The following is a 12,391-nucleotide window of genomic DNA, read 5'->3' as shown; positions in this document are numbered from 1 at the left end:
CCTACCCCTTAACCTGAGACTATGCCTTCTAATTCAAAGAATGCTGCAAAAAGAAATATTTTCTTCGTGTTGTGTTCATTATCCGTTCCTTTTTGTTGGAAGAAGGTGAATTTTAAAGTACATCAATACGTCATTCCGATAGGAGAATGAAAGGTGTTCTGCAGTAAAGAAATTATGAAAGCTTAAAGGGTATTCGGGGGAAAAATACCCTGAGCTGTATAGGAAATAAATCATGCTGCAGTTCACTTGCTCAGTATGTCCAATTGTATGCGCTTGAGACTCTGCAAGGGCTGATAGTCATTAAATTGGGCATTTGATTGAAAAAGTGGCGATTTAATCCCAGAATGTGACCTTCTCTCAGCCCCAGCAGCAGCGTGCCCGCCTCCTCCCACTCCCTCATTGGTTCAGCAATTCCAGTGGCGTCTCCATGCCGCTCGGAAACATCATTTCAAAAAAATGCCCTAGTTTGGACTGACTTTGCCTCTGACACCCACCGAGCTCTTTCATTCGGGATTCACCTTTGTTTTAAAAAAGTAGATACCATTTAAAAAAAATAAAACATTTATATAAATATTCAAAAAAATGAATTAAGCATTCACATTTTTAACAGCATTCCGACGAATACAGTATCTGCAGCAGCCCACCCCCCCCGGGAGTGGGGATACAGGACCCCCTTGTCCCAATCTGTCCCTGTGTCTCTGCCAAGAACCCGAACTGTGCACCAATGCAACACTGGCCGAAGGGCCACACAAGGCGCGTTTTCAAGTTGCGATGATCATGACATTCTGATTTTTAAAAATAACTTACCTCTTTATATTTGGTTATCATTTTTTAGTGCAGGATCCCGGTTGTAAATACAGTGTCATTGAGTGTTACAAAAGATGTTCGCGCTCATTCATACAGCAGGAAAGGGCCAGTCCCGCAGATTGAAACTGCAGTGTTCTGGTCGTGAAATCTGTTCCCGAATTGTCCTGCTTTGTTATCGTTCAAACTCCATCTTTTCTCCCAAAGTAGGTCGGCGCTGTCATTCCTTTATTGCGATGATATTTTTAGCCGCTCGCACTCGCGTTCTGTCGCCATCTCTCTGGCTGCTGGAGTTCAGGTGGATAGCTGCAGTCCCGAAGCCAGGGAACTGCGGATCGTACTGACCGACTTGGAGAGCAACCGAGACTGGGAAATGACAAGGACACCGCTAAGAAATAGATCCCGTTTCGGTGGCGAGCTGCATTTTGGTTTCGACCGTGACCCGGTGAGTTTGAACAATGCGGTAGGATGTTTCACACGGATCAGATTGCAATGGAGCGCTCTCCGTGGTACTTACACTCGTTTGGCAGAGCTCTGAGCAATGTAAAGGCGCATAAACGAAGACCCTGGGGCAAGGCAATCTGATGTCAACACTTGTTTACCGAATGTGTGATTCTTTCGCTTCAATGCAAATGAAAAGCCAACATTGTGTCAGTACAATTCGTTTGGAGGCAGCACCTCTAAAGCTGGTCTTACACAAAGTTACTGGGCTTGCTGTATCTCTGATTGTTGAAATCCACAAAGGGCACTCACAACCCAAGTCCCATCCGAGTACCGAGTCGGTCCAAGAACCTCCTTAGAAAACGTACAAGTAACCCCAAATCACATATTTGGAGCTTTTTCCAACAACACAGTAACAGAAGCACCACTAAAATAGATAGCGATTTGACAGTTGCAAGCCTTATTCGTGTTTCATTCGTTTTTTTAATGTAACATTTTATCCATTAAGGTTTTAACTCACAATGAGAAAGAAATTGATACATTTCTAAATATGCCAGGATTTAAAATGATCACAAAAAGTCTATTTTGTTTCAGAAGCAATAAAGATAAGCTCAACCCACACTGGATGGTTTCATAGTCCCGCTATTAAAGCTTTCGAAACTATTTTTGCCCGTTATAACAAATACAATATTTGAAGTATCCCAGTCGATCTCCCACGCCATTGTTCATTAACAAAAACATGTTTCTGTGATTACTTCTCTGCTTATTTTTCACCCTTTGTTTGCGTCACTTTCTCTCTGTCTTCCTTCTTTCTCTGCCTCTCCCGGCTCAATAACTTGGCGATCCCATTTTCCTCATTCTTGTATCCCTTTGCCTAACTCTATTTCCCATTGTTTCTGTCTCACTCTTTCGGGAGTATCCCGCTCTCTCTTGTATGTGTCCAACATCGCAATATGGTTCTCACACGTTCTTTTGCCAGTAGACATAGAAACATAGAACCATAGAAAATAGGTGCAGGAGTAGGCCATTCGGCCCTTCAAGCCTGCACCGCCATTCAATGAGTTCATGGCTGAACATGCAACTTCAGTACCCCATTCCTGCTTTCTCGCCATACCCCTTGATCCCCCTAGTAGTAAGGACTTCATCTAACTCCTTTTTGAATATATTTAGTGAATTGGCCTCAACAACTTTCTGTGGTAGAGAATTCCACAGGTTCACCACTCTCTGGGTGAAGAAATTCCTCCTCATCTCGGTCCTAAATGGCTTCCCCCTTATCCTTAGTATAGTTAAAAACAAATGTGTTTTATATTTTTGATGGGCAACCTTACGCAGGAAGATGGAGGCCAGGCAACATACACATGGCTGTGTAGATAGGGATGGAGGCAGCTGTTGTAGACGTGCTGCAACATAGGTGGTAGAGATGAAAGAGGCAATAAGGGTCTGTTCAGTTGTAACGCTGGGATGAGGAGGAAGGAAAGGATTGGACTTTGCCATGGGGGAGAGCAGGAAGAAAGGGTCATGGCCTGAGACAAAGTGGGCAAGAGTTGTACCTGAGAATAAGGGTGTGGGAATGCTGGGATCTTGAAAAAAATTGAGGTCAGATTGTTGTTCATGACCTGGGAAGACTTTGATGGTGGCATGACTTTGGGAGGGGTGGGGGGGCGGGGGGGCGGTGCGGGGGGAAGGGTGTACGGGGCCAGTCATGGGAATATTCTCAGGATGAGATATGAGGCCTCAGAGAAGTGGGCGAGTGAAGACGGAATTGGTACCTGGGAATACTCAAGCGGATGGGAACATTTAATGGGGAATTTGAGGAATCGGAGAACCCAGGAAGCTGGTACTGAGAAAAGTGGGAAGTATTGGCATCTGTAATCAGTCAGCGATGGGAGTAGATATACTAGAGGGGTTGGGATCAAGAGGGATTTGAGTATGAAGCCAGTTGAAGCAGCTGGCGCTTTGAAGGAATGAGATAGACTGGGATATGATAATACTGCGGATTGGTGCACTGGAATGACAGAGTGCTGCCATATGGAAGCACAGAAAGGGAAGAAGGGGATACTAAGAGGCAATGAGGACTGGGATGAGTCTGGGTGTACTGACGGAAGAAGGTAGATTCTAGGAGCACCGAGGAGGAGATTGGAATCATGAGATGGGGGTGAGGGTTTAAGGAATCCAGTAGCATTGATGGTATGTAGGACAGGGTTGGGCTTTGAGTATAAGAACAGGTCCCAAGTATGAGCCTAGACCCATTAATGGCCAGACTGGGAACAGAACAGAGGCATGTTCTGGTAACTCAATAAAGGTTTGATGCCAACAGCAGCAATAGTGTGAAGCAGGAGCATTCAGCAGAAGGTAAGAGATTCTGTTGAGAATGCACTGCTTAAGAGCCTATGAAGATGGTATAGAGGGGACAAGCAGGCCAGAGATGTTGTGGGGAATGAGCCGAATTAAAGTGAGTCCCCATATCTCCTGGTCGGGCCCTGGAGTAGACATCTAATTTTGCTGCAATAAAATCCTGAAGATCTACAGCATAATACATTGTTTTTATGTAATTAAGCTTGCCTTTGCTCACAGATTTATCAACCAATATGCCCACCATGACAAGAAATATCACCAAAAATTATCTAATTCAGTACTTCTCAAACATTACTGTGTGAGGGCATCAAAAATGTTTAGCCTCTCCCGTGGTACAGGTAGTCTGTATAAAAAAGGTTCTCTAGTTCTTACATCACTTCCCACTTCCTGACTCGCCTTCACTTTTTGCTCTTCTTCAATTTTTGTTTTTCTCACTCTTTTTCACTTTCCTCCTTTTCTTTCACTTTACTCTGCTCACTCTTCTCGATCACGTTTTCCTCTCTTTGTCTTTCCTCCTTCACACTCGCTCATTCTTTTTTGGCACTTCCTGTTCTTTTTCAGTCTCCTTGTCCACCTCTTGCTCTTTTTTACCGACTTCCACATATCAACCAGAAAGCAATTGCAATGAGCAAGTTAATAGGTGGGTTGTGTCTCACTTATGCAAATGCCCTGGGAGTACAGGCGCACCAACATTAGCGTCATCGTCCAGGCCAACATCCCCAGGATTGAAGCACTGAGCACACTTGATCAGCTCCGCTGGGCAGGCCACATTGTCTGCATGCCAAACACGAGACTCCCAAATCACTGCTCTACTCAGAACTCCTTCACTGCAAACGAGCCAAAGATGGACGGAGGAAACGTTACAAGGACACCCTCAAAGCCTCCCTGATAAAATGTGACATCCTCACTGAGTCCCTGGCCAAAGACCGCCTTAAGTGGAGGAAGTGCATCCGGGAGGACGCTGAGCATCTCGAGTCTCATCGCCGAGAGCATGCAGAAATCAAGCGCAGGCAGCGGAAAGAGCGTGCGGCAAACCTGTCCCACCCTCTCTTTCCCTCAACGACTCTCTATCCTATCTGTGATATGGACTGTGGTTCTCGTATTGGACTGTTCAGTCATCTAAGGACTCATTTTAAGAGTGGAAGCAAGTCTTCCTCGATTCCGAGGGACTGCCTATGGTGATGATGATGTTGATGATGCAAATGCACTGGGCAGACTAATGAACACATGGATCATAAAGCCCCCTGGGTAGAAAGGCAAGCAAGAAAACAGACCAAGAAGCACTCATGCTGTGTAGGCAAGTGAGCAGCAGGACTGGGAAGTACAGCAGAAGGGTAAGTATTAAAGATGAATTAATAAGCAGCAGAAAATGGAAATCAGATCATTTTTTATGCTACTAATTCCAAACTGGTAAGCAACTGAAATGATAATCAGGATATTCTTTCTTGCTTCTTTGTGGCTGGATTTAGAGCAGCATTTGCAGATCCATGGGATCAGGCCCAAATTTTGTCGTGCAGGAAGGCATAAACAAGGCAAAAACAAAATAAAAAACCTTGTATTGAAGACATTTTACAAATACATCATTTATCTTAGTCCTTTGTAATATTGCTTTAGGATTTATCGTGTAGCAGAGCATACATGAAATGAATAATAAATCATGAGAATCAGTTACACAGCTACAATAACTCTTGAAGGACTAGAGTTTCCTCTCAAATCATCCACTTACCACCCAGTTACCGCCCGTTTTCATTGAAAATGGAATTTACTGCCCGTTACCGCCTGCGATTAGTGCCGGCGGTAATCTGGGACGACCATTACCGCCGGCGGTGCTGCAGATCGCCCGGCCACTTTGGAGATCGAAAAAAGTCGGAAAATTCCCTCCCATCCCTAAATTCCATTAAAATCTGTTGTTTAAGGCCCATTACTGCCCGTTAATGCTGCGCTGGATACCGTCCATTCCTGGAGGACTTACCTGACTTGGGCCCAATGTTATCACTCCCTCCATTTTGCTGCAGCTTCGCAATGGCCCAGAAGATGCTGGATAATGTAGCAAAGCCATTTTTGATGCAAATGTAATGATATGTGCTGTACATATTAACAGAAACGTGAGGTTTCAGCAACGTGACCACCACTACACTACTGAAGTGATTCTATCCAGAATATGAACTTTTGTATCATTTGAATGTGATTGGGAGAATTGTGAGAACCTTTTGTTCAGTAGGCTTTGGGCTGACATTTATGCTGAGTTTCTGCTATAAATTGGTTCTGTGTTAGCTGATTGACACTTCGACTCTGTGGTGGACTGGAACATCACCTCATCATTGTGCAAACATTGTATCAGGAAGTCTATGAAGGATTGTGACCTGTAAAGCCTTGCAAATGATTGGATTGTGTAATAAAAACGTTCTATTCTAACGGGTATTCAAAGAGGCTCGTTGTCTCAGACACACACCAGGCACTGAATTAACTCCCAGTACAGGATTACAGAAAGAAAGGGGCTCACTGTCTCATACGGAATTGTGTCCACGCAATGGGGCCTCATCCAAGTCACTGTTTGTACATAACGACCTGAGGAGAGGCGGGAGGGGGGGAGGGGGGGGGCGGGCGGAGAGAGGGAGGGGGGATTAAGTCAGTGCGTGAGCAAGGAGACCTGAGGTGGAGGGGGGTGAGGGAGTGGGGAGAAGGGAGTCACTCACTAGGTGTAACCATTGTTCCCGTGGCTTGACGGTGTGGTCGTGGGGCTATTCAACTGTGTCAGGCTTCACACTGTAATGTATGCCCCGGAGAGAATGCTCACAGTTGGTAGAGCTGGTGCATTGTGAGTGGCTTACCCAGTTACGTGATGTTCACAAGACTCAAGAAAACCCCAGTCAGTTGGGTCTAGGTCATCCAGGATAAGGTATGAGTTTATAAGGGACACCGGCAATCACGCATTTAAAGTTGTCTTTCATAAAAGTTGTCAAATGGGATATATGTTCCCCTTCCCAGAAGTGAGTGAGACACAGTACAATAATGGTTTAGTTGAATAAAATTTTATATAAAAGTAGTTTTTTAAAAATGTTTACAATGTAATAAAATAACAGTTTTTATGAATAAAAATTTTCACAACAAACATTATAAAGAACAAACAGCAACAACAACAACATCAACAACAGTACAAACAGCACTGAAAAGACCCTGCACCCTCTCACAATTCTACCTGCAGCTACCTTTCCCAACGCCTTTCCTCCCCAATCCCCCCCTGACCCTTGGCCCTGACCCCTTCCTCCTCCTCCCCCTGCTAACAATACCCCTGGCTCTGCCCACGTCGGGACCAGAATGTTCTGCACCAGCAGAGCACCTCGAGCATGACTGCTGATGGGGGGGGGGCGGGGGGGGAGAAGATGGAAGTGCTAAGGACCCATCTCCAGCACCATCTCCTTCATCTCCTCCACCATCATTTGTAGATTTTGTCTCCCCTACAATGACTCCTCTCTGGGAGCGGCAGATGGCTCCACCTCTGCAACTGTAAAAACATAACCTTAATGGTTGGCAACAGGGGAGGGGAAGGGTCAGAGGTAACATCAGAGCAATTCACGTTGCACAGGCTTATGTAGAGAACAAACATTTTTTTATTGAGAATCATTACATCAAAGGATAAGCAAAGGATAGAGAAAGTACATGACATAACAAAACTTTAGTCTCAAACAGTTTGGTTTCCAAGTGGCACAGTGTGATCAAACAAAAAATTATGTCACAACTTACAACATTTCGTGGTCCCATCATTAAATTATATTCTACATTATATTGCCATAACATTCAATTACATGACCGCAGTACTGTCCAGGGATTATGCAGACTTACCCTCCGGGACAACTGGTTTGGCACCAACACATGTGGCGGTGCGATCATACACCCTCCTTGAGGGCTGCAGCACGTTCCTCCAAGTCCGTGAGAGGAATAGTGTTGGGCGCTCCACCGCACGTTTTGTGGAACTCCGCCCTATTGGCGGCTAGTTCTTTCTGCAAAGGTGACAAAAAATGTGCGCACAAATTTGACAGCTTCTAATCATCACCATCATAGGCAGTCCCTCGAATCGAGGATGACTTACTTCCACGTCAAGAAGTTCACAGGTGTTTCAACGAAGGACCTAAAATTCCAGGTCCTGAACGACATGTTCAACATAAGAACATAAGAATTAGGAACAGGAGTAGGCCATCTAGCCCCTCGAGCCTGCTCCACCATTCAACAAGATCATGGCTGATCTGGCCGTGGACTCAGCTCCACTTACCCGCCCGCTCTCCATAACCCTTAATTCCCTTATTGGTTAAAAATCTATCTATCTGTGATTTGAATACATTCAATGAGCTAACCTCAACTGCTTCCTTGGGCAGAGAATTCCACAGATTCACAACCCTCTGGGAGAAGTAATTCCTTCTCAACTCGGTTTTAAATTGGCTCCCCCATATTTTGAGGCTGTGCCCCCTAGTTCTAGTCTCCCCGACCAGTGGAAACAACCTCTCTGCCTCTATCTTGTCTATCCCTTTCATTATTTTAAATGTTTCTATAAGATCACCCCTCATCCTTTTGAACTCCAACGAGTAAAGACCCAGTCTACTCAATCTATCATCATAAGGTAACCCCCTCATCTCCGGAATCAGCCTAGTGAATCATCTCTGTACCCCCTCCAAAGCTAGTATATCCTTCCTTAAGTAAGATGACCAAAACTGCACGCAGTACTCCAGGTGCGGCCTCACCAATACCCTATACAGTTTCAGCAGGACCTCCCTGCTTTTGTACTCCATCCCTCTCGCAATGAAGGCCAACATTCCACTCGCCTTCCTGATTACCTGCTGCACCTGCAAACTAACTTTTTGGGATTCATGCACAAGGACCCACAGGTCCCTCTGCACCGCAGCATGTTGTAATTTCTCCCCATTCAAATAATATTCCATTTTACTGTTTTTTTTCCCAAGGTGGATGACCTCACATTTTCTGACATTGTATTCCATCTGCCAAACCTTAGCCCATTCGCTTAACCTATCCAAATCTCTTTGCAGCCTCTCTGTGTCCTCTACACAACCCGCTTTTCCACTAATCTTTGTGTCATCTGCAAATTTTGTTACACTACACTCTGTCCCCTCTTCCAGGTCATCTATGTAGTGGTCCCAGCACCGATCCCTGTGGCACACCACTAACCACCGATTTCCAACCCGAAAAGGACCCATTTATCCCGACTCTCTGCTTTCTGTTAGCCAGCCAATTCTCGATCCATGCTAATACATTTCCTCTGACTCTGCAGTAACCTTTTGTGTGGCACCTTATCGAATGCCTTTTGAAAATCTAAATACACCACATCCATCGGTACACCTCTATCCACCATGCTCGTTTTATCCTCAAAGAATTCCAGTAAATTAGCTAAATATGATTTCCCCTTCATGAATCCATGTTGCGTCTGCTTGATTGCATTATTCCTATCTAGATGTCCCGCTATTTCTTCCTTAATGATAGTTTCAAGCATTTTCCCCACTACAGATGTTAAACTAACCGGCCTATAGTTACCTGCCTTTTATCTGCCCCCTTTTTTAAACAGAGGTGTTACATTAGCTGCTTTCCAATCCGCTGGCACCTCCCCAGAGTCCAGAGAATTTTGGAAGATTATAACAAATGCATCTGCTATAACTTCCGCCATCTCTTTTAATATCCTGGGATGCATTTCATCAGGACCAGGGGACTTGTCTACCTTGAGTCCCATTAGCCTGTCCAGCACTACCCCCCTAGTGATAGTGATTGTCTCAAGGTCCTCCCTTCCCACATTCCCGTGACCAGCAATTTTTGTGTCTTCCACTGTGAAGACCGAAGCAAAATAATTGTTTAAGGTCTCAGCCATTTCCACATTTCCCATTTTTAAATCCCCCTTCTCATCTTCTAAGGGACCAACATTTACTTTATTCACTCTTTTCCGTTTTATATATCGGTAAAAGCTTTTACTATCTGTTTTTATGTTTTGCGCAGGTTTACTTTTGTAATCTATCTTTCCTTTCTTTATTGCTTTCTAAGGGTGGAAGATGCTGGTGTGTGGATTTTTTTAACGTTTAACACCAGCCACAACACGGGCTTGACAGAGCTAGGTCTTGGTCCAGTGGCAAGGATTAACCTAGACGACTGGAGACCAGCTCTGCTACACGGACCTAGTGCGCCCACATATCGCAGTGTGGGCTGGCCCGTGCTGCCCCTGGGCCCTCGCCTCTCCTGGACCCCGAACTCACGCCTCTCTTGGGCCCCGATCACATCCCTCTACAATCTCTCGCCGCTCCTTCGCCCCGACCTCACCGCTCCTGCTGTATCTGGCCATGCTGCAATCACTGACCTGGATCTTGGTGACGTCCCTCTTCACAGCCATCGCTCTCCTGCTCCAGCACGTGCTGCTCCCTTGAGTGGTCCAGGCCGCTCCTTCTGCTACTCGGCCTGCTCCGATGGTGCTCGCAGGCTGTGGGCCGCTAAGCCTGCTGGGCCAGGCCACCACGCTCCTCCTTCCGCTCCCCTGCCACTAATACTGAGCACACACACACATACATACACAATATATTGGTACACATCCCCAATTGACCATCCCCAATCTTTTCATCAACGACTGCACGATTTCAGTTTTGTTAGCATGCAAATGTTGCATGATGAACACATTAAAATACAGAGGACTAACACAATGATATCAATGATGGAAAATGAAAATGATACCAAGCTTTACAACATCATAAAATGTGTCACTATTCAGGAATAAATCGTTAATGCATGATAAAAGTTAGCATTTACTCTTGCAGATCCAACAATGTCATTCCACCATTTGCGGCATTGCTTCGATCCCCGCATCACTGGCGCGACGGAGGACAACGCCTCAGCGATCTTTCACTATAACCGCTGATACACGAGCGGTGATTGTTGCCCTCACCCACCCCATGATGCCATCGTGCCTCCACTACGCCCAGCAATGCCTCCTGGGCTTCCTCCAAGGAACGCGTCGCCCTTTTTCTCCCACCTAACGCCCTCTCCACTTGCATGGCTTGATTCTCCATCCTTTGCATATTGATTTATATATATATAGACACATTTCAATTTAAATATTTATTTATTTATCATTATTATTTTTCAGATTTATTATTTTAATAATTATTACTTATATTCTTTTATAATATTATATAATTGTGAAAATGGTAAAGAATCCTCAAAAAACCAAACAAATCCCCGCAGCTCCTCTCCCACTGACATGCACTACCCTCTGCAGCTTCAAACTGTTGAGTGCTGTCCTTCTGTTGTCTGCACAAGTGCGGGTCACCCTTGTTTCCCTTAAAGTTATACACTGAATAGGATGTGCAGTTTATTGAGCCCTGTTGAAGGGAGCAGTTACTGTGAGAGTTATCCATCTCATTCCATGATTGAAACCTGGCAAAACTCACTCAAATCTTAGACTGACGTTCAAATACAGGCTCTGGGATTAGGTGTTGGAACTCAGTAACCATATTTTTCACAGTTAATATAAAGTATTGTCATTATCTGTTTGATGCGGCATCCATACAGCATTACACAGGTAAGATAAAAAATACAAGACACCCATTTTAGCTGTTGTAAATCTCACCAAGTTTCATAAATTTAGAACAGTTACAACAATTTACCATAGTTGTAACGTTATGCAACTATTCAGAAAAGCACCCCTGACATCCACACGATCAAAGTCATACCAATCACCTTGGATAATCTGGAGTCTATTACACACACTTTGAATAGGTTTGCCAACCCTCCAGGATTGGCCTGGTATCTCCAGGAATTGAGGAATAACCTCCGGGATATGACTGAGAGCAACGTGGGAGAAAAACCATAGGGGCATCATTGAAAAATATTTTATATTCTTTGAACACTTCTGTTTATTAATTATAAAAATATTGAAGATGGAAAAAGGTTGTTTGACTGAGAGTGGGTTGAAGCAGTAATATTGAGACATTTATTTCCAAGCTCGGCAAATTACCAGAGATGAGATTTACTCTCCTGAAATAGAGACAACATTTGTTGGAGAGTAAACAGGAAGACTATGGAGGAAAACATCTAATTATCTTGAAATTGTGTTTCCAATAAACAAAGGTAATTAATTCAGGTAAGTGAAGACAATACAATAATGTTTTCTGAATGCATTGATCTTCTGTGGTTAACTTTTATTGGCATCAAGAAAATACAATCAGCTGGATATTGGGGCAGAAATTCCAACGTCCCAGGCCCATACAAAGTTTCTACGGATCCGGGAAGGTATCGGAAAAGCCGGTTTTCAGCGCGTAATGCTTGGCGTTTGATCTGGGACAGCACTGGGAATGGCCCCATGTGATAAATGGAGGGGGAAGGTTTAGGAGAGGCATTCTATATCTCAAATTAAGCCCCCAGCACTTACTTGTTGATGGCGTCACTAGATAAAGACCTTCAGTGGGAGATGTATTAAAGCCTTTGGAGCTCTTCTGTCCCATTAAATTGGCTCCTGCCTCTGTTGCTGCAACACTGCTTGGCTACTCCTCGTAGCCACTGATGGACTTCCACTTGGGGGTGGGACTCCCACCAGGAGCAGGTCTTAAATGCATAATGGCCTCTGACCCAAGAAACTGAGTGAAAATCATGGCGGAGTCAGGTCTGCAAGCAAAGGTCCTACCCCGACCATGTAGGGGTTGGATCAAGAAAATCCCGCCCTCGGAATTGATTCTATTGTGGTCAGGTGCCAAAAGCAAACAAACCATCACATCATCATCATCATCATCATCATCATAGGCAGTCCCTC

General features: G+C 44.7%; 1 protein-coding gene across 7 annotated transcripts in view; it reads right to left on the bottom strand.

Moving 5' to 3' along the window:
* The window catches only part of abcc8 (ATP-binding cassette, sub-family C (CFTR/MRP), member 8), a 349,595-nt gene extending 348,468 nt beyond the window's left edge, over window positions 1–1,127 (bottom strand). For 4 of the 7 annotated variants that reach the window (XM_070899873.1, XM_070899876.1, XM_070899877.1 and 1 more), the window contains exon 1: window positions 808–1,122. In XM_070899873.1, the coding sequence (XP_070755974.1) occupies window positions 808–828 (21 nt within the window). In that variant the 5' untranslated portion in view covers window positions 829–1,122. Of the gene's footprint in view, window positions 1–807 lie in introns of all 7 variants that reach the window. The other 3 variants (XM_070899878.1, XM_070899874.1, XM_070899879.1) reach the window with 2 other exon arrangements.
* Between the last annotated feature and the right edge of the window lie 11,264 nt (window positions 1,128–12,391).

Source organism: Pristiophorus japonicus, chromosome 14 (genome assembly GCF_044704955.1).
Source record: "Pristiophorus japonicus isolate sPriJap1 chromosome 14, sPriJap1.hap1, whole genome shotgun sequence".
NCBI classification, from domain to species: Eukaryota; Metazoa; Chordata; class Chondrichthyes; family Pristiophoridae; genus Pristiophorus; species Pristiophorus japonicus.
This window is presented reverse-complemented; position numbering and strand designations above follow the sequence as displayed.